The 16,035-nt window shown below is 47.5% G+C and overlaps 2 protein-coding genes across 2 annotated transcripts in view; both read right to left on the reverse strand.

Annotated features, from left to right (window-relative positions):
- Positions 1-9,462, reverse strand: part of c5 (complement component 5) — a 24,921-nt gene extending 15,459 nt beyond the window's left edge. Inside the window, exons 1-17 of the mRNA XM_084439806.1 lie at positions 9,345-9,462; positions 8,606-8,801; positions 8,062-8,215; positions 7,864-7,934; positions 7,360-7,455; positions 7,131-7,212; positions 6,064-6,154; positions 5,533-5,650; positions 5,025-5,157; positions 3,655-3,770; positions 3,342-3,536; positions 2,202-2,405; positions 1,704-1,898; positions 841-993; positions 604-733; positions 336-413; positions 1-158 (exon numbers count right to left, since the gene is read on the reverse strand). The exon at positions 1-158 is cut by the window's left edge and continues 34 nt beyond it. Of these exons, the coding sequence (XP_084295932.1) occupies positions 1-158; positions 336-413; positions 604-733; positions 841-993; positions 1,704-1,898; positions 2,202-2,405; positions 3,342-3,536; positions 3,655-3,770; positions 5,025-5,157; positions 5,533-5,650; positions 6,064-6,154; positions 7,131-7,212; positions 7,360-7,455; positions 7,864-7,934; positions 8,062-8,215; positions 8,606-8,801; positions 9,345-9,460 (2,286 nt within the window). The 5' untranslated portion in view covers positions 9,461-9,462. The remainder of the gene's footprint in view (positions 159-335; positions 414-603; positions 734-840; positions 994-1,703; positions 1,899-2,201; positions 2,406-3,341; positions 3,537-3,654; positions 3,771-5,024; positions 5,158-5,532; positions 5,651-6,063; positions 6,155-7,130; positions 7,213-7,359; positions 7,456-7,863; positions 7,935-8,061; positions 8,216-8,605; positions 8,802-9,344) is intronic.
- A 1,696-nt stretch (positions 9,463-11,158) lies between these two features.
- prdm12b (PR domain containing 12b) lies at positions 11,159-15,091 on the reverse strand (the record flags this gene model as incomplete). Its single annotated transcript, XM_084439483.1, has 5 exons — positions 11,159-11,613; positions 12,573-12,687; positions 13,150-13,305; positions 13,438-13,628; positions 14,875-15,091. The coding sequence occupies 5 exons, from the start codon at positions 15,089-15,091 to the stop codon at positions 11,159-11,161; spliced, it is 1,134 nt and encodes a 377-aa protein (XP_084295609.1).
- Positions 15,092-16,035: the final 944 nt, after the last annotated feature.

The raw sequence follows: 16,035 nt of genomic DNA on the forward strand, positions 1-16,035 counted from the left end.
GCGGTACTGCTGGGCTAAAAGACAGCACTCCAAAAACACCTCCCTGCTCCGATCATCTCCGACCTGGATCTGCCGGGCGCGCTGAGCACATGAATCGTATTGCGGATGGTACCGCCAGCCTTGAAGGCAAATCCGGTGATACGGCCGATAGCCTAAGACTGGAGAGTAAAGGACATCAAGAGCCCAGTCAGTCAAGAACACTGTAGCACATGCCTCTTCATATGTAATCCAAGTGGGCGTTTACTCATAACCTTGAAATTGTTAGGATATCAATATGAGTCCTATATATCCACTATGGATCTAGGATGGTTGTGTCACTCTGATTGTCGACTTGCTTTTTACTTTCCACTCTTCGAGAGTAGTGGGCGGGCTTGCGGAGCGTTTCGTTCTCACCAGGGCGTCGCATTTCTCATCTGAGGGGAGAGAACAGACAGGTCAAGCGGTAGACAACGCAGGGCCTGGTTTGGGGTGAACGCGGTGGATCTTTTCGGAGCAACGCTGGCCTGCGGTGTGAAAGCCCAAGTGTGGTTCCCCCTGGGCGGCTGAGAATCCTAGCTGGTTTGAGAAGGCGAACCCTGCTAGTGATTAACGTATAGAGCGCACCTTTACTAGACTTCGGACTTGCGTCTGCGTTGGTCATGAGGGTGAGACCAGCCAGACGGAAGACATCGGCGTTGTCCTTGCCCCCTCCCCCGCCACAGCCCAGGTCAGCCTGCTCGATGTGGCGCAGCACCTAAACAGGGGTCAGGGGTTAGGGGTCGGGGCAGACTGTGAGACCTTGTTAGAATTGAATCTTAGGGGGGGTTGATGGAATAGCAACCCGGAAGTAGTTGTCCTGACCTTGGTGACGGGGTCAAGAGGTTTGACACGGAGGTTGTAGAGGGCGGTGTCCACAGCAGACAGAGCCACCAGGGACTGGTTCCCCGTCTTCACCTGGAGATGCACTTCCTGGTTGGGCTTGTAGCCGCCGGTCTCCTTAAAGGTGAGCTCCGTCTACGGACGCCAGAGAGAACACCAACACAAATGAAATTGGCTAGTCTGGTCTGGTCTGGTCTGGTCTGGTCTGGTCTGGTCTGGTCTGGTCTGACTTGGTCTGGTCTGGTCTGGTCTGGTCTGGTCTGGTCTGGACAGATCTGGTCTGGTCTGGTCTGGTCTGGTCTGGTCTGGTCTGGTCTGGTCTGGTCTGGTCTGGTCCGGTCTGGTCTGGACAGATCTGGTCTGGTCTGGTCTGGTCTGGTCTGGTCTGGTCTGGTCTGGTCCGGTCTGGTCTGGTCCGGTCTGGTCTGGTCTGGTCTGGTCTGGTCTGGACAGATCTGGTCTGGTCTGGTCTGGTCTGGTCTGGTCTGGTCTGGTCCGGTCTGGTCTGGTCTGGTCTGGTCCGGTCTGGTTTGGTCTGGTCTGGTCTGATCTGGTCTGGTCTGGTCTGGTCTGGACTGGTCTGGTCTGGTCTGGTCTGACTTGGTCTGGTCTGGTCTGGTCTGGTCTGGTCTGGTCTGGTCTGACTTGGTCTGGTCTGGTCTGGTCTGGTCCGGTCCGGTCCGGTCTGGTCTGGTCTGGTCTGGTCTGACTTGGTCTGGTCTGGTCTGGTCTGGTCTGGTCCGGTCTGGTCTGGTCTGGTCCGGTCCGGTCTGGTCTGGTCTGATCTGGTCTGGTCTGGTCTGGTCTGGTCTGGTCCGGTCTATGCTATGCAGGGGTCACTGTACCTTGAGGTTGTTGATACATTTGGCGTTGACGCTCATCCACACAGAGTCAGCCACCAGGTCTCCATACAGGATGTAATAAACCAGCAGGCGGAAGGACGGGACCATCTCTGGCTTCACTTGGAAGCGAACCCTCAGTCTGGTGCTGCTCTCACTCTCCACAGTGGCAAAGTGCACTATCTTCCCCTTGGTGATGACCTGGGACGCAGACAGAGAGGACTTCCTGTTATACGGTATCACTTTGACTCACTGAAGAATCTCACTATTTCACTCAACATTTCACTCAACACGTCGCTCGATCTCACTCGACATCTCGCTCTATCTTGCTCTTAATGTCGTTCTATCTCGCTATTCTTTTATTTGAACAGGCACACTGAGGAAAGTGAGTCCTACACTGTAGGTAAAAATACAATATACAAATATAATACATGTACAAATACATAGTAACAACAGTAGATTTCAAAAGTAAGGATTGTGAAGGGTAATCTCCAGCTCACTCACCAGGTAGCTGAACCTGGGAAGCTTTAGGTAACTTGGGGACTGGAAAAGGACTTCGATGTCGGTGTAGCTCCCCACCTCCAGGCTAGTGTGCTGGAAGGGCATGTTGATGTAGAGGTAACGCCCGCTACGTGAGGAGTAACCGTCGGCACGCAGGACGAACTCTGTCTGGCTCGCCTTGGGCAAGTTGCTATCTTCTGTCCTAAACTGAAACAACAGGGATTTGACACTTTCACCACCTCTCCTGTGCAATGACTTCGTTTTATGGTTCGAAAGGTATTTTTATGTACCTTGAACAGCAGAGAGAACAGAGGTTATTTGATTTGATTCAATGTCTTAGTTACATCATGTACAGTAGAGATGTGTATGTTTGGCAGGTGTATAGGCTACATTACAGTTATTATATTTAGAAGTTATATCGAAGTAATATTTAGACCTACTGTACTGAAAGTAACAAGAAGAACTGCCTTTGTGTACGGCAGTGGCAACTATAGCTATGGCTGTGTTCTCTGAACAGTATCAGCTATAGAGCTGACTGGGCAGTATCAATTAGAGCTGACTATGGGCAGTATCAATTAGAGCTGACTATGGGCAGTATCAATTAGAGCTGACTGTGGGCAGTATCAATTAGAGCTGACTGTGGGCAGTATCAATTAGAGCTGACTGGGCAGTATCAATTAGAGCTGACTGTGGGCAGTATCAATTAGAGCTGACTGTGGGCAGTATCAATTAGAGCTGACTGTGGGCAGTATCAATTAGAGCTGACTGTGGGCAGTATCAATTAGAGCTGACTGTGGGCAGTATCAATTAGAGCTGACTGTGGGCAGTATCAATTAGAGCTGACTGGGCAGTATCAATTAGAGCTGACTGTGGGCAGTATCAATTAGAGCTGACTAGGCAGTATCAATTAGAGCTGACTGTGGGCAGTATCAATTAGAGCTGACTGTGGGCAGTATCAATTAGAGCTGACTGTGGGCAGTATCAATTAGAGCTGACTGTAGGCAGTATCAATTAGAGCTGACTGTAGGCAGTATCAATTAGAGCTGACTGTGGGCAGTATCAATTAGAGCTGACTAGGGGCAGTATCAATTAGAGCTGACTGTGGGCAGTGCCAACTTTGGAGCAAGAATCAAGGGTGCGCACCTTAATCTCAGCTTTCGTTGCTTTTGGGGGCATGTTGCAAATGAAGTATGCGATTCCGTCTTTACCGCTGTGTTGAGTTGTTCCACTGCCACAATCCAGCAACGAGCTCTGACCAGCCGTGTCCATGGTTACGGCCTGCACCAGCCTGACGGGCACCTGGGTCACAGGCTCGCCCAGGTGGTCCTTTACCACGACCTGCATGGGGACCAGACCTGGGTCGAAGACTGCCCGAGAATACGCAAGTACTTAGGGTGCGCTTGATTTCATTCACCCACAAGGAGGCCTGATGGGGTTTGAGATGAGGCTGTCCTACCCTCATTATGTAGGGCAGGAGAGCCCTGATGAAGGGGGGCGTGGCCACCAAACTCAGACTGTAAGGAGCCTCCATGAACTTGACAGTGGCAAGCTCCGCCTCCTGGGATAAACCACCTGGAAGAAGAGGAGATAGATGAGGGGAGAGGAGGAGGGAGAGAGGAGAGGGGAGGAGAGGAGAAGGGAGGGGAGGAGGGAGGGGAGGGGAGAGGAGGAGGGAGAGAGGAGAGGGGAGGGGAGAGGAGGCGGGAGAGAGGAGAGGGGAGGAGAGGAGAAGGGAGGGGAGAGGAGGAGGGAGAGAGGAGAGGGGAGAGGAGAAAGGAGGGGAGAGGAGGAGGGAGAGAGGAGAGGGGAGGGGAGAGGAGAAGGGAGAGAGATGAGAGGGGAGAGGAGAAGGGAGAGAGAGGAGAGGGGAGATGAGAGAGGAGAGGGAAGGGGAGAGGAGAAGGGAGAGAGGAGAGGGGAGGGGAGAGGAGAAGGGAGAGATGAGAGGGGAGAGGAGAAGGGAGAGAGAAGAGAGGGGAGGGGAGATGAGAGAGGAGAGGGAAGGGGAGAGGAGAAGGGAGGGGAGAGGAGGAGGGAGAGATGAGAGGGGAGGGGAGAGGAGAAGGGAGAGAGATGAGAGGAGATGAGAGAGGAGAGGGAAGGGGAGAGGAGAAGGGAGGGGAGAGGAGAAGGGAGAGAGGAGAGGAGATATGAGAGGAGAGTTCACAAAGGATTCAAAGACTTGGGGAGAAGAGGTAGTTTGGAAATGGGGCAGTAGTCATCTACTGTACATCTGAGGGGCTCCCACCTTCCAGTAGAAGGAGAACATACTGTACAGATACTGTACACATGCCTTCCCAACTATATACTGTATCTGAATTGTATGTATACTGTATGTCCTTGTCTGTGTGTGTATGTGTATATCCACATATATACTGTAGGCATATGTGTATTTGTACTTGTACTGTACGTATATGTGCCTGTTTGTGTAAGTATGTACTTGTACTGTATGTATATATGTCGGTTTGTGTGTGTATCCACATGTGTATACAGTAGTAGGCCTATGTATATCGGTATTTGTAGAGTATATATATGTGCTTGTTTGTGTAAGTGTGTATTTGTACTGTATTTGTACTGTATGTATATGTCCCTGTGTGTGTACACATATGTTATTCACGTTGTCTTTGGAGGAACGTAAAGTTTTTGTTTGTCTTTCTCGTCTTTCTCATGTCTTCCTCTTGCTTCTGTTCTCTTCTGTTGCTTACTTTGGTTGTTATGTCTTTTGAATAGTGTCTTGTAAGCCCATATGGGCTGGGCTTTGTGAAGCATGACACTCTAATAAAATATATCAATCAATCAATCAAAGATATACTTCCAGTGTCTCACCAGTTGGCTCCGACACCGAGACTACCGTGTAGAGGAACTTGTCCTTCAGTCCTCTGAGGTCTCGTGGCCCGTCGTAGGCGGACAGGGCTTTCTTCATGTTTATGCTCATCTCCACCACCCCGTTTGTTGTCATCTGGAAGATGGGATCGGGGAAAGAGGTTCTGTTTGATGACAAAAAAGAGCCTTCCTTCCCCTTCGAGAAATCACTGATAGGATATGAGAGTTTGGGTAACTTTTGTAGAGCAGCACACGTTCGCACCGCCCTTGTTAGCTCAGAGATTACATTAATCTGTTGTGTAGTTGTGTATCCTGTATGGGTCTGTTGTGTAGTTGTGTATCCTGTATGGGTCTGTTGTGTAGTTGTGTATCCTGTATGGGTCTGTTGTGTAGTTGTGTATTGTGTATGGGTCTGTTGTGTAGTTGTGTATCCTGTATGGGTCTGTTGTGTAGTTGTGTGTCGTGTATGGGTCAGTGGTGCTAGGAGGGGGTGGTGCCTGTCTGTTTTTACCCTGCCTCGTTGGATAGACCGGGGGAGGATGACAGGATCATCAGCAGCACCGTTTTTGCTGACGTAGCCAAACCTCAGGTATACTATGGCCTCGGACACTGCTGCTCCATTCATATACCTGGAACAGCACAGGTCACACACACACACACACACACACATGCACGCACGCACATGCACACACACACACACACACATGCATGCAAGCACATGCACATACACACACACACACACATGCACGCACGCACATGCACACACACACACACACACACACACATGCACGCACATGCACACACACACACACACACACACACACACACACAAGCAGGGATGCACACACACATGCACGCACTCACACACACACACACACACACAAGCAGGCATGCACACACACATGCACGCACACACACACACACACACAAACACAGACACACACACACACACACACACACACACACACATACACACACATATCATTACAGACATATCATACACACACATGCACACACCATATAGCTTTGCTCTTCAACCAACCTGGCTGTTATCTTGATGGGAAAATTGTCAAAGTTTCCATGGCTGATGAAGTTGGCCTCCGGCTGAATCATGATGCCAATGCTGGGCAGCACTAGGAGAGAAAAACCATAACCCAGGAGTTATTAGATATTAGACCCAGAAATCAATTTTCCTGGACCTAGGTTAAACCTAATCCATCACTAAAAGGTCTGTTGGATGGAGGTCTTTTATCAAGTGTTTGGTCCAGGAAAAATGATTTCTGGGTCTCTTGAACTTCATAGACTAGTCAACATGTTACTGGACCCAATCACAACTGAGGTCACACCCTTGACCTTGTGATTACAAAGGGACTGTCAGTCACTCACTATCAGTGACCTTGCCGTTTCTTACCACTTCTGTATTTTCTTTACAGCATTGATACCCAAAGATGAGATTAGCACACAATGCTTTGTTAGGAAACACTATGTGAACTCGCCAGCTGATAATTTCAAAATAATGATGAACACAAATATTGTAACAACCCCGGAAGTGGGGCTTTCACATGTTAATGATCTACTGTAGTGACCACTTTTAATGCCAGATTGAATCCTGACCTTCACCTATGAAACTGAAAAAGGTTGCAGCCAAACAAAAAGCTCCATGGAAGAATGAGGAGATCAACTTGATCTTTTCTTGCATGTGAGCTACATTTGATTGTATGAACATGTGCTATATAAATAAAATTGACTTTTACTTTGACATGTTAATATTTGAATATTTGAATGACACCAGATTATAAACTCATTGTGATGTTTGAGTCTCTTCGTCCTCACTTTCATTGATCCAGCCCCCACTGCCGGTAACTGTATGCAAACCTGGAGGGATTTGATTGGCTCGTAAAACAGGAGCCCATTTCCTGTTACAGTAGGATAAGGCAGCTCGATGTACAATGTTCAAGTACACTTTACGGACAGGATACTAGTCTTACCTCCGGTACAGCTACTAAACACTGAATGCTTAGCAGAGAGGCATTTGATCCTATTTGTAGAAAAGTTTCCATCTCTTTGCTTATAGTCAAAACTTAAAGTTGGGTGCCAAAAGTGACTCACCGTATTCCTTGACTTCAAACTCAGTTCTGGCCGTAGTGATGAAGGGTTCTCGATAGGAGGCTTCAATGGACCACACTCCCAGCCTATAATTTCATTTCACTATCATTATCAAAAAATGTGTAATCGGTGTGTGTATTAATACTGCCGTGTCGTATTGCTGCGTGTGTATGCATTTGTGTGTGTGTTTGTGTGTGTGTGTGTGTGTGTGTGTGTATGTGATAAAGCCTTTCCTTGGTTTGAGGGGGATTTTAAAAGGGTCTTGCATGGATGGGATTCCGTTGATGTTGTTTAACTCCACAGTGTCCATGATCTCATGATATGGGTCCTGCCAACACACAGGAGACGGGTACGCTTGTCATATTTCACACACTTCCAAATCATTTACAATTTATAGAAACATCTATGGCCGGCTGATAAAGTATTTATGAGGAATTGTTTTGCTGTGTGGCAATACGCTATGACAAATCACACTAGCACTATTAGTTGTATGGTTTTGTGCTATATATTTTTATACTGTATAGCTATATATATAATATTTGTGCTATATAATATTTGTGCTATATAAGAAAAAAAAATATATATATATATGGATGGATGGTTGGATGGATATATTGGACCCTGGCTACTGTGGGGTTTCCTGAAATATTCAATGCCCAAAGGTAATATTCTCCACCATCACTTGCATTGGGCCAGTGTGCTGTGATGTCACTGGGAAGGGCCAGCAAACACTCACCCTGAAGGTCAGGAAGACGTTCCAACTGGCTGCTGTGAGGTCCTCTCTGAGAGCAAAGACCCGCACCTTCACTGTGGGACCACACACGGCACGACCAGCGCATAGATAAACCTCACACAAATGTAAACATATACATGTACGCACACACACACACACACACACACACACACACACACACACAGTTGCTGTCCTTCTGACCTGACTGTTCGGGAGTGTACAGAGGCTTGTCCGTCTGTATGAACAGATGTCCATTCCTCCGGGTGACGGGGATCTCGCTGGACTTGTGGATCTCGTTGGACGTGGCTTGGAGGACGAGGTGAGTGGCGTCTTTGATGAGCTTGTCAGGGGGAACCTGTGGAAAAAGAATACCTCATTATTTACTGTCATCTAAAAATCTCCACTCAGCATAAATGCAACACAGGGGTGGGTTGTGCTGCTGATGCAGAGCAATGAGGAGACTGAATGTAGAATAGGGGTGAAAGCACTTCAGGACATATCAGTGATAATAATCCACATGTTTACATGGTTTACACAGCCTACTGTCTGCTTCAGTGATAAGCAACCTTTGGGGAATCGTGAAAGGATTATTGAGGAGGCCAGTGTTAAGGATACCCTACTTGGTGATGTGACGTGTGTGTTTGTGTAAGTGTGTGCGCATGTGTGTACGTGTGTGTGTGTGCATGTGTGTTTGGGGTGTGTGTGTGTGCGTGCGTGAGTGTCTGTGTGTGTAGTAGTGCCTTACGTGTAGCTTGGCGTCTGCCTGGTGAGAGTTGGCTGTGTTGAGGATGACAGACGCCTTGTCGTATATCACGGCGTTGTGGTCCTTGGCGCTCTTCAGGACGAGCTCCATCGTGACCTCCTCGCTGTAACCAAACAGCTGCACCGCCACCGCCTCCTGCGCCGCCAGGCGGAAGACCTTGGGGGCCATGATCATGTACCTAGATATGATATGTCAACACTGTATCATTCATGTCAGTTTGGGGGATATTCATTTTGTGATTCCAGCAAATACACTGATCCCAAACTGTATCCCATTCACCAGGCTTATCCTTATGTGTTTTATATATGCAGTTTATATATAGTCCATTTTTGTTTTTTAGGTAATTGTAGCATGATTCATAACTTAAACCAGAATAAGTCTAACCCAATTAGTCAAAAGTCTAATTCAGACTCAAACAAAAAAAATGTGGCATAGACAGATATTTTAATCTGGTCTTGGAAATGCAAGCTTGATAAATAGCTATTTAGAATTTCAAAATACCTTGTACAGTATGTGTATAAAGTGTATAAAGTTCAAGTCCAGACGGGTTTATTTGTCAGGGATACAAGAGAGCGCGTCTCCTCACATTGATCATGACACACTGAGCCCAGAACATACAGCAGCTCGGCCAGAACACACCGTAGAAAACCCAAAGGGAACATAATACAAATATAATAATTATCTAAGTGAGTTAATTCTTTCAGACGGGAATCAAACTTACGATTTTCCATGCTGAGCGTCTGCCAGCTGGCAGAGAAGAACCAGAACCAGCAGGGTTAAGATCCTCATCCTCAGAGAAACTGAGGAACCGAGAGAAACGCTGTCTTTATATTTCATGATCCAGCTCACTGAGAGAGGTAGCTGAACCCCCCACACACCCCCCAGCCCACTGCTTCCTGGTTAATCATCATCTCTCTTCCCGTCAACACATCTGGGTGAGCTGTGGCCCTCAGCCAGAACCTTTCCCGTAAAGGTACAGAGGGTTTGGACCTGAGATGTGTGTGAGGCAATATTCAAGATGGCTTTTTATTCAGGATTCCTTTTCATTCGTCACATGTAATGTACGGTGTACAGTCACAGTGAAATGTGTGATATGTGAAATGTTCACCTCTCAATATGAGGTGGGTTTGTGTGTGTGTGTGTGTGTGTGTGTGTGTGTGTGTGTGTGTGTGTGTGTGTGTGTGTGTGTGTGTGTGTGTCTGGGAGTATGCAGGTCCAGCAGGTCTGTGTTACTCAGCTTCCCCAGTCACAAAGGTGAGTTTACTCAAACTGGGCTGTGAAAATGGCTGTTTGATTTAAACAGGAAAATCAATACTTTTAAAACATGCGGACTCCTAAACTCACACACACATAAACACACGCAAGCACACACACGCACACACACACGCACACACACACAAACACACACACACACACACACACACACACACACACACACAAAGAGGTTGCATCTGACAATAAAGGTTTTGCAATCATTTATTTGGAGCACTGGGTGAAAATACAAAGTAATTTATATCAGTGAACATAGCATACTTCATAGACTGTTACAAGTTCTATCATTTAAGTTATATATACAGAGATAAAGTGACTGTTCAATAGTTCTGGAAATAGAGCACATCTTATGAATATCATATTTACAAGGCTTGTACATTTTATATAAGATATTTACATGTCATTAACTCCTCTATTCCCTGACTGGGTTACAACATTGCCTAAGGTCATTGGAGTTCAGACTGAATCACTGAATAACTATCTTTCAATCCTTCAAGTTGAAAATACATATACCCATTCAGATTCCTTTGAGAAATCCCTGATCTGACATGGACTGGATTAGACGAAGTGTCAGCTGTGTGACACGCTTTCACCTATCAAAACTTCTTAGATCAGTGAGAATTAAAATGGGCCACAAGGCAATTATCAGTGAATATCCTCCCACCACAAAGCTATGGAGTCATCCCCGCACATGCCGGCTTGCTCTATACTGCCACCTTGTGGCATAAACAAACAAACAGACAACAACTTCATAATGGAGAAAAGTTGCATGCAAACCCAAAATAACAGAACTGGACAGGATACAGCATTTGTAATGATTACCTAGTTTATGTTTAGACTGCTCACTGTGAAGACAAATATTGCCCCGTACAGCGATGAGGCAGAAGCTTCCAAGTGTTCAGAGCTGGACTCACAGGGCTGTGAGTCCCCGTGAACTATAAAAACCTTTCACTGTACAGTGTTGTCATCTTCAGTTTCTCTGTGTGAGTAAACACGACCCGGTGGACGCTCACATCGGTCGTGATGGACGGAGAGTCCCCGAGAGCGTCGTGGTCTCCGGTCTCGTTGGGTTGCGATCAATAAGTGACCGGGGAGGACGGTCGTAATCTCTTCTTCACATTCAAGGTCTATCATATATATGTGTGTGTGTGTGTATGTGTGTGTGTGTGTGTGTGTGTGTGTGTGTGTGTGTCCATCCGCCTGTCAGCCTACCTCCCTACCTCTCTACCTGTGTCTCCGCCCCCCCCCTCCCTCCCCTCCCTCCTACAGCACCATAGTAGGGATGTGGTGCACCAGCGTGCCGACGTGCGGATGGTGCACGCCGTTCATCTGGGGCGGCGGCAGCGGCGGCGGCGAGTGCGTCTGGAGCCCCGCCCCTACCGCCGCCGCCCCCCCGCTGGGCCTGTGCCTGGCGCTCTTCTGGTGCGCCCGCAGCCCGGCCAGCTGGGAGTAGGCGCTCTGGCACACGTGGCACTTGTACGGACGCTCGCCCGTGTGCAGGCGCACGTGGTTGCGCAGCGTGGACGACTGGCTGAAGCGCCGGTTGCAGAAGCGGCAGACGAAGGGCTTGTCGAGCGTGTGGATGCGCATGTGCGAGCGCAGGTTGCTGCGTGAGTTGAAGCCGCGGTGGCAGATCACGCAACGCATGCGGCTCGGCACCGGCGCCGAGGAGGAGGAGGAGGAGGAGGAAGAGGAGCCGTCGCACAGGTGGAATTCGTCTGGGGAGCGGAGAATAGAATAGAATAGAATAGAATAGAATAGAATAGAATAGAATAGAATAGAATAGAATAGAATATGATAGAATAGAATAAAGTAGAATAGAATAGAGCAGAATAGAACAGAATAGAATAGAATAGAATAGAATAGAATAGAATAGAATAGATTAGAATAGAATAGAATAGAATAGAATAGAACAGAATAGAACAGAATAGGATAAAAAGTTTATTCTCGCCATCTAGAACCAGTACGGGTACAGGTACATTGGAATTCTTGTAATCGCTTGATGTCACAATATCTTATCACCACTAATTAGTTCCTCATTCCAGTCCTAGGGACGCAGCTAGACATTAAAGGTTCCCAAACTGGCAATTTACTCTCCGTAGTCTAGTAGACTGTCAATTTGATCCTTATCTATTTATTCCGACTGATCATGGATGACTGTGACTGTGTCCGTGATATAGGCAGTGAATGAAGGAGGATGGACCGATCCATCAATAACCAATAATCAATAACTATTCAACATCAATATGCATTGTATAGGATAGGAGAACCCTGCAAATGAAGAGATGGTAGTTGATGGATTTAAGGCCTTCAGGAGAATACGAGAACGCATTGAAAGGTGAGATCTCGGTAATCACCACTTGACAATCATTGCCTACCATTGTGCCCTTCAGCAAGGCACTTAACCCCAACACTTGCTCAAAGCATTGTAAGCCGCTTCGGATAAAAGCGTCTGCTAAAAACGACCAAGTTGGAGGTGAGAGGAGATTATCCCTCTCCTGCTGCTCCTAAAACAGCCTGACACCCAGACACACGATGACCGCCACACTTATTAAGCTACAGCGGAATATTGATCTGCTGTGACAGGTTGTGCTACGCCTATCTTCGGCGATACGGCATCCTATCGCTAGCTTTGTGCGTGACTCGTGAATGGAGTGTCTGTGTGAGCCAGACTGACCGGTCTTGCTCTTCTTGCTCTGGTCCTCCTCGATGCCAGGGACCCCGGGGATGCCCAAGAAGGTGTTGTGGGAGTTGCCGTACCACACCAGCAGCTCCTGGTCTGGAGGGATGGTCTGGCAAAGGAGACACATGGGAAGACAAGATCACAACACTGCACTGGCACAGCCAGCAGAGAGGTCTAGTACCAACATCAACAGCGACGACGACGACGACGACAGCAACTGGTTAGTATTGCTTTCTCTCTTGTGCACTGTGACCCGGGCTAGACCGATCTTGGGTCCACTGACTTACAAAAAAAATGATCATTTCCTGCAAATTCCCCCTCATTGGAGGATCAATAAAGCTCCTCCTACTACTACTAACGCCACTTTAGCCAGCTGCACCGCCCAGAACCCAGATAGCAAGCGGATCTGGGCCATATACAGGCCAGATCTGGCCCTTGTGGCTTAGTTCCGGCCCATATATGGCCCAGATCCGCTTGCTATCTGGGAAGTGATTTGCAGGTGGGCGCCTGGCACGGCATAGTGTATTTCGATCTATAGCGCCCCCCGGTGTTCCCCCGTGAGCTAGTTCACCTCCACGGCCTTGTAGAAGATGCTGCTGCCGATCTGGACCACCTCCAGGTTCTGCTCCTGCTCGTTGCGGGCGCACTTGATGTAAGTCATCCAGCTGCGGTGGTCCTCCTGGCTGGCGTCGATGAAGTAGCGCACCGTGCCGTCCTCGTTAAACACCTGGGGGAATACACGCGACCAGAATATAACACCCAGTCGCACTCGCGCGCACACACACACACACACACACCTGTATGCACGTACGCACAGGCTGACGCTCGTCACAACGAGAGGCCGTCGTTGGCTATTTACCTCCCACATGAGGTTGTTGTTTTTGAAGAGGTCGACGTGCTCGGGGGAGATGACCCTGCCGGTGAACGGGCCCATCTCGGTGCTCGCCTTGATCCAGGTCTTGGAGAAGATGCCCAGGCCCTCTCCGGGGATGGAGCTCTGGGCGATGATCACCTCACTGGGCAGAACCAGGCTGGACAGCTTCTGGACCTCTGGAGGAGAGGAGAGAGGAGGAGAAGAGTCAGCACAGTCACACTAATAGACATCCACTTCATGTCATATATTCTACTCAAGGGTTATGGCCTCTGGTCGTCTCTCATGGGATTGCACTTGATGCTGAAAATCAATACATCAAAAAAAAAAAGACACTATTCATTTAGCCTTCCCAGATGGGAACACACCCTGGGCTATTGTCACAAGTGTCACACTATGTTTAATGTGCTATCAAAAAGCCTGTCCATTGTTCGCTGGTTGCCTGTTGGTATGTGTCCTCGTCCTAAGTGAAAATCGATGGAATGTTCTATGAGCCGCACTTACAGAGCACGAGCATAAACGCTCCTTTCTCCTCCTGAATGGGCTACGGCGATTTGTTCTGCTTTAGAGTACAGGGTTCCAACACTCATTAATGCAAGTGAAAAAGAAATGGCTAATTCCAAATTCATTATCCCTTTAAGAACTTTGTAGCAATACATTTAGAGTGAATGAAATGATAATCTGTTTAAAAGGTCCAGGAATTTCAAAAAAAAAAGAAGAAAAAAAGGCGATTAGGCGTTTGACATGATGTGAATAGCAATAGAATTAGTCTTCACGGGTTATTAACAGAGGAACAACCGGTCTATAAAGGCGCCTGAAAGAGAGAAAGGTATGGGCGCGCATTAGCTGCCAAAGCCAAGGAGAGAAGCTGTTCTGAGATTGATGAATACAGGATAAAAACCCGCGACGTTTTAGAGAAAGGCGGCTTTCTTTCCCTTTATTGTCCCGGGTCCGTGGGGAAACTTTCCCAGGTCAAGCACAGCGATAAGCACATGAATTTAATACCCCTCTTTAAGTCACAACCGGTTACACGCTGAAGGAACCTCTAAATAGGCGAGGTGGGTCCCTGGTGCGAGGAGGTTAATGCGCTAAATGGAGGGGAAATATGGAATCATACCAGAAAAAGTAGACGTTTTCTTGGTTGGTTTGAGAATGTGGATCAATTTTTGTTCTCACGCGGACAATATATATATATATATATGATTTTTATGTATTATTTATATCCACTAAAGTCTACTACAATGTAGCCTATTTGAAAGTTTAGGCTAAACCTGTTGGTCATGTTTTATTAGTTTTGTTTTTTTTAAGGCGTAAAATTAATCTCAAAACATCTTGAGCATTTTATTTTCAAGGATAAATGCATGAAGATACAAAAGTCAAAACACACGTCTGAATTATTGAAAGAATAGCTAACTAGTGTCTCACCCCCTGAGAAGGACTGCGCCAGGACCTCTGCGGTGAAGGCGGTCTTGGGACTGATGCTCGTCTTGTCTTCAAAGAGATGTTCCCCAAGCACGTTCCTCCACCTGCCGTACAGGAAGCTGTGAAGAATGTCCGAAGTGATGATCTCGGCCAGAGACAAACTCTGTTGTTTAAATCCAGACTTGAGGACCAGCGTCTCAGCGGGCAGCACCGAGCCCATGATACCGAGTCTGTGAGTTGTGCGTAAAAATGCAGAACAATCGGTGTGCGTAATTTAAGACGTCCACCTGTTGATTTTAACAGACAATAATAATAAAATCGAAATTTGGAACTACCGAAAAATATGATTTAAAAAAGTGTTTTATATATTTTGTTCAAGGACGTCCTCCTCTGCTGGCTGTAGTTTGGAAATGTTTAGCCTTTTCCACGTCCCGGGTTTCTTTTATATAGCGCTGATCTGGCCTTTCTAATGATCTAATAATGACCCTCCCCTTCTATTCTGGCTCGTGCTCTACAGAAGAAGCCACGCTCTCCACCGAGCGGCCCCTCCTCGGTGGACCCGCGGGAGGTGTGTATGTTTTCTTATAACCTCCTTGTGTGTGTGTGTGTGTGTGTGTGTGTGTGTGTGTGTGTGTGTGTGTGTGTGTGTGTCTGTGTCTAGAAGAGAGAGAGAGGGGGGGGGGAGATAGAGTGGGAGAGAGAGAGAGAGAGAGAGAGAGAGAGAGAGAGAGAGGGGAGATGGGGGGGATAGAGAGAGTGAGAGAGAGAGAGAGAGAGAGAGAGAGAGATGGGGGGTTGAGGGTCTGTTAACGGGGGTGACAATGTTCTTACAGCAACAACCACCTTGCAGCCACTAAAATAACAAGCTCTCCAAGCGCACATCGCCACATGCATCCCTCTGGTACATTGTTCTGGGGCTGGCATTGCAGCACGCAGCAAAACGTTGATTGGCGGAAAAACAAACCAAGAGAAACAGCAGACAAAACATGACAAGAAAAAGCAAGTTAAGCAACTGAAATCAATCAGCGGACCTGTAATTTAGTCTGACTTCATTCTTCTTCTGCCTTACATCCCTTCAGGCAGTAGGCGAGGCCTTGTCTATGATTCCACTAAAGAGGACCAATACTGAGTCCGAAACAATTCATTTGATCAACTAAACTTCTA

The sequence above is a fragment of the Borostomias antarcticus genome (assembly GCF_949987555.1).
Source record: "Borostomias antarcticus genome assembly, chromosome: 6".
Taxonomy (NCBI): Eukaryota; Metazoa; Chordata; class Actinopteri; order Stomiiformes; family Stomiidae; genus Borostomias; species Borostomias antarcticus.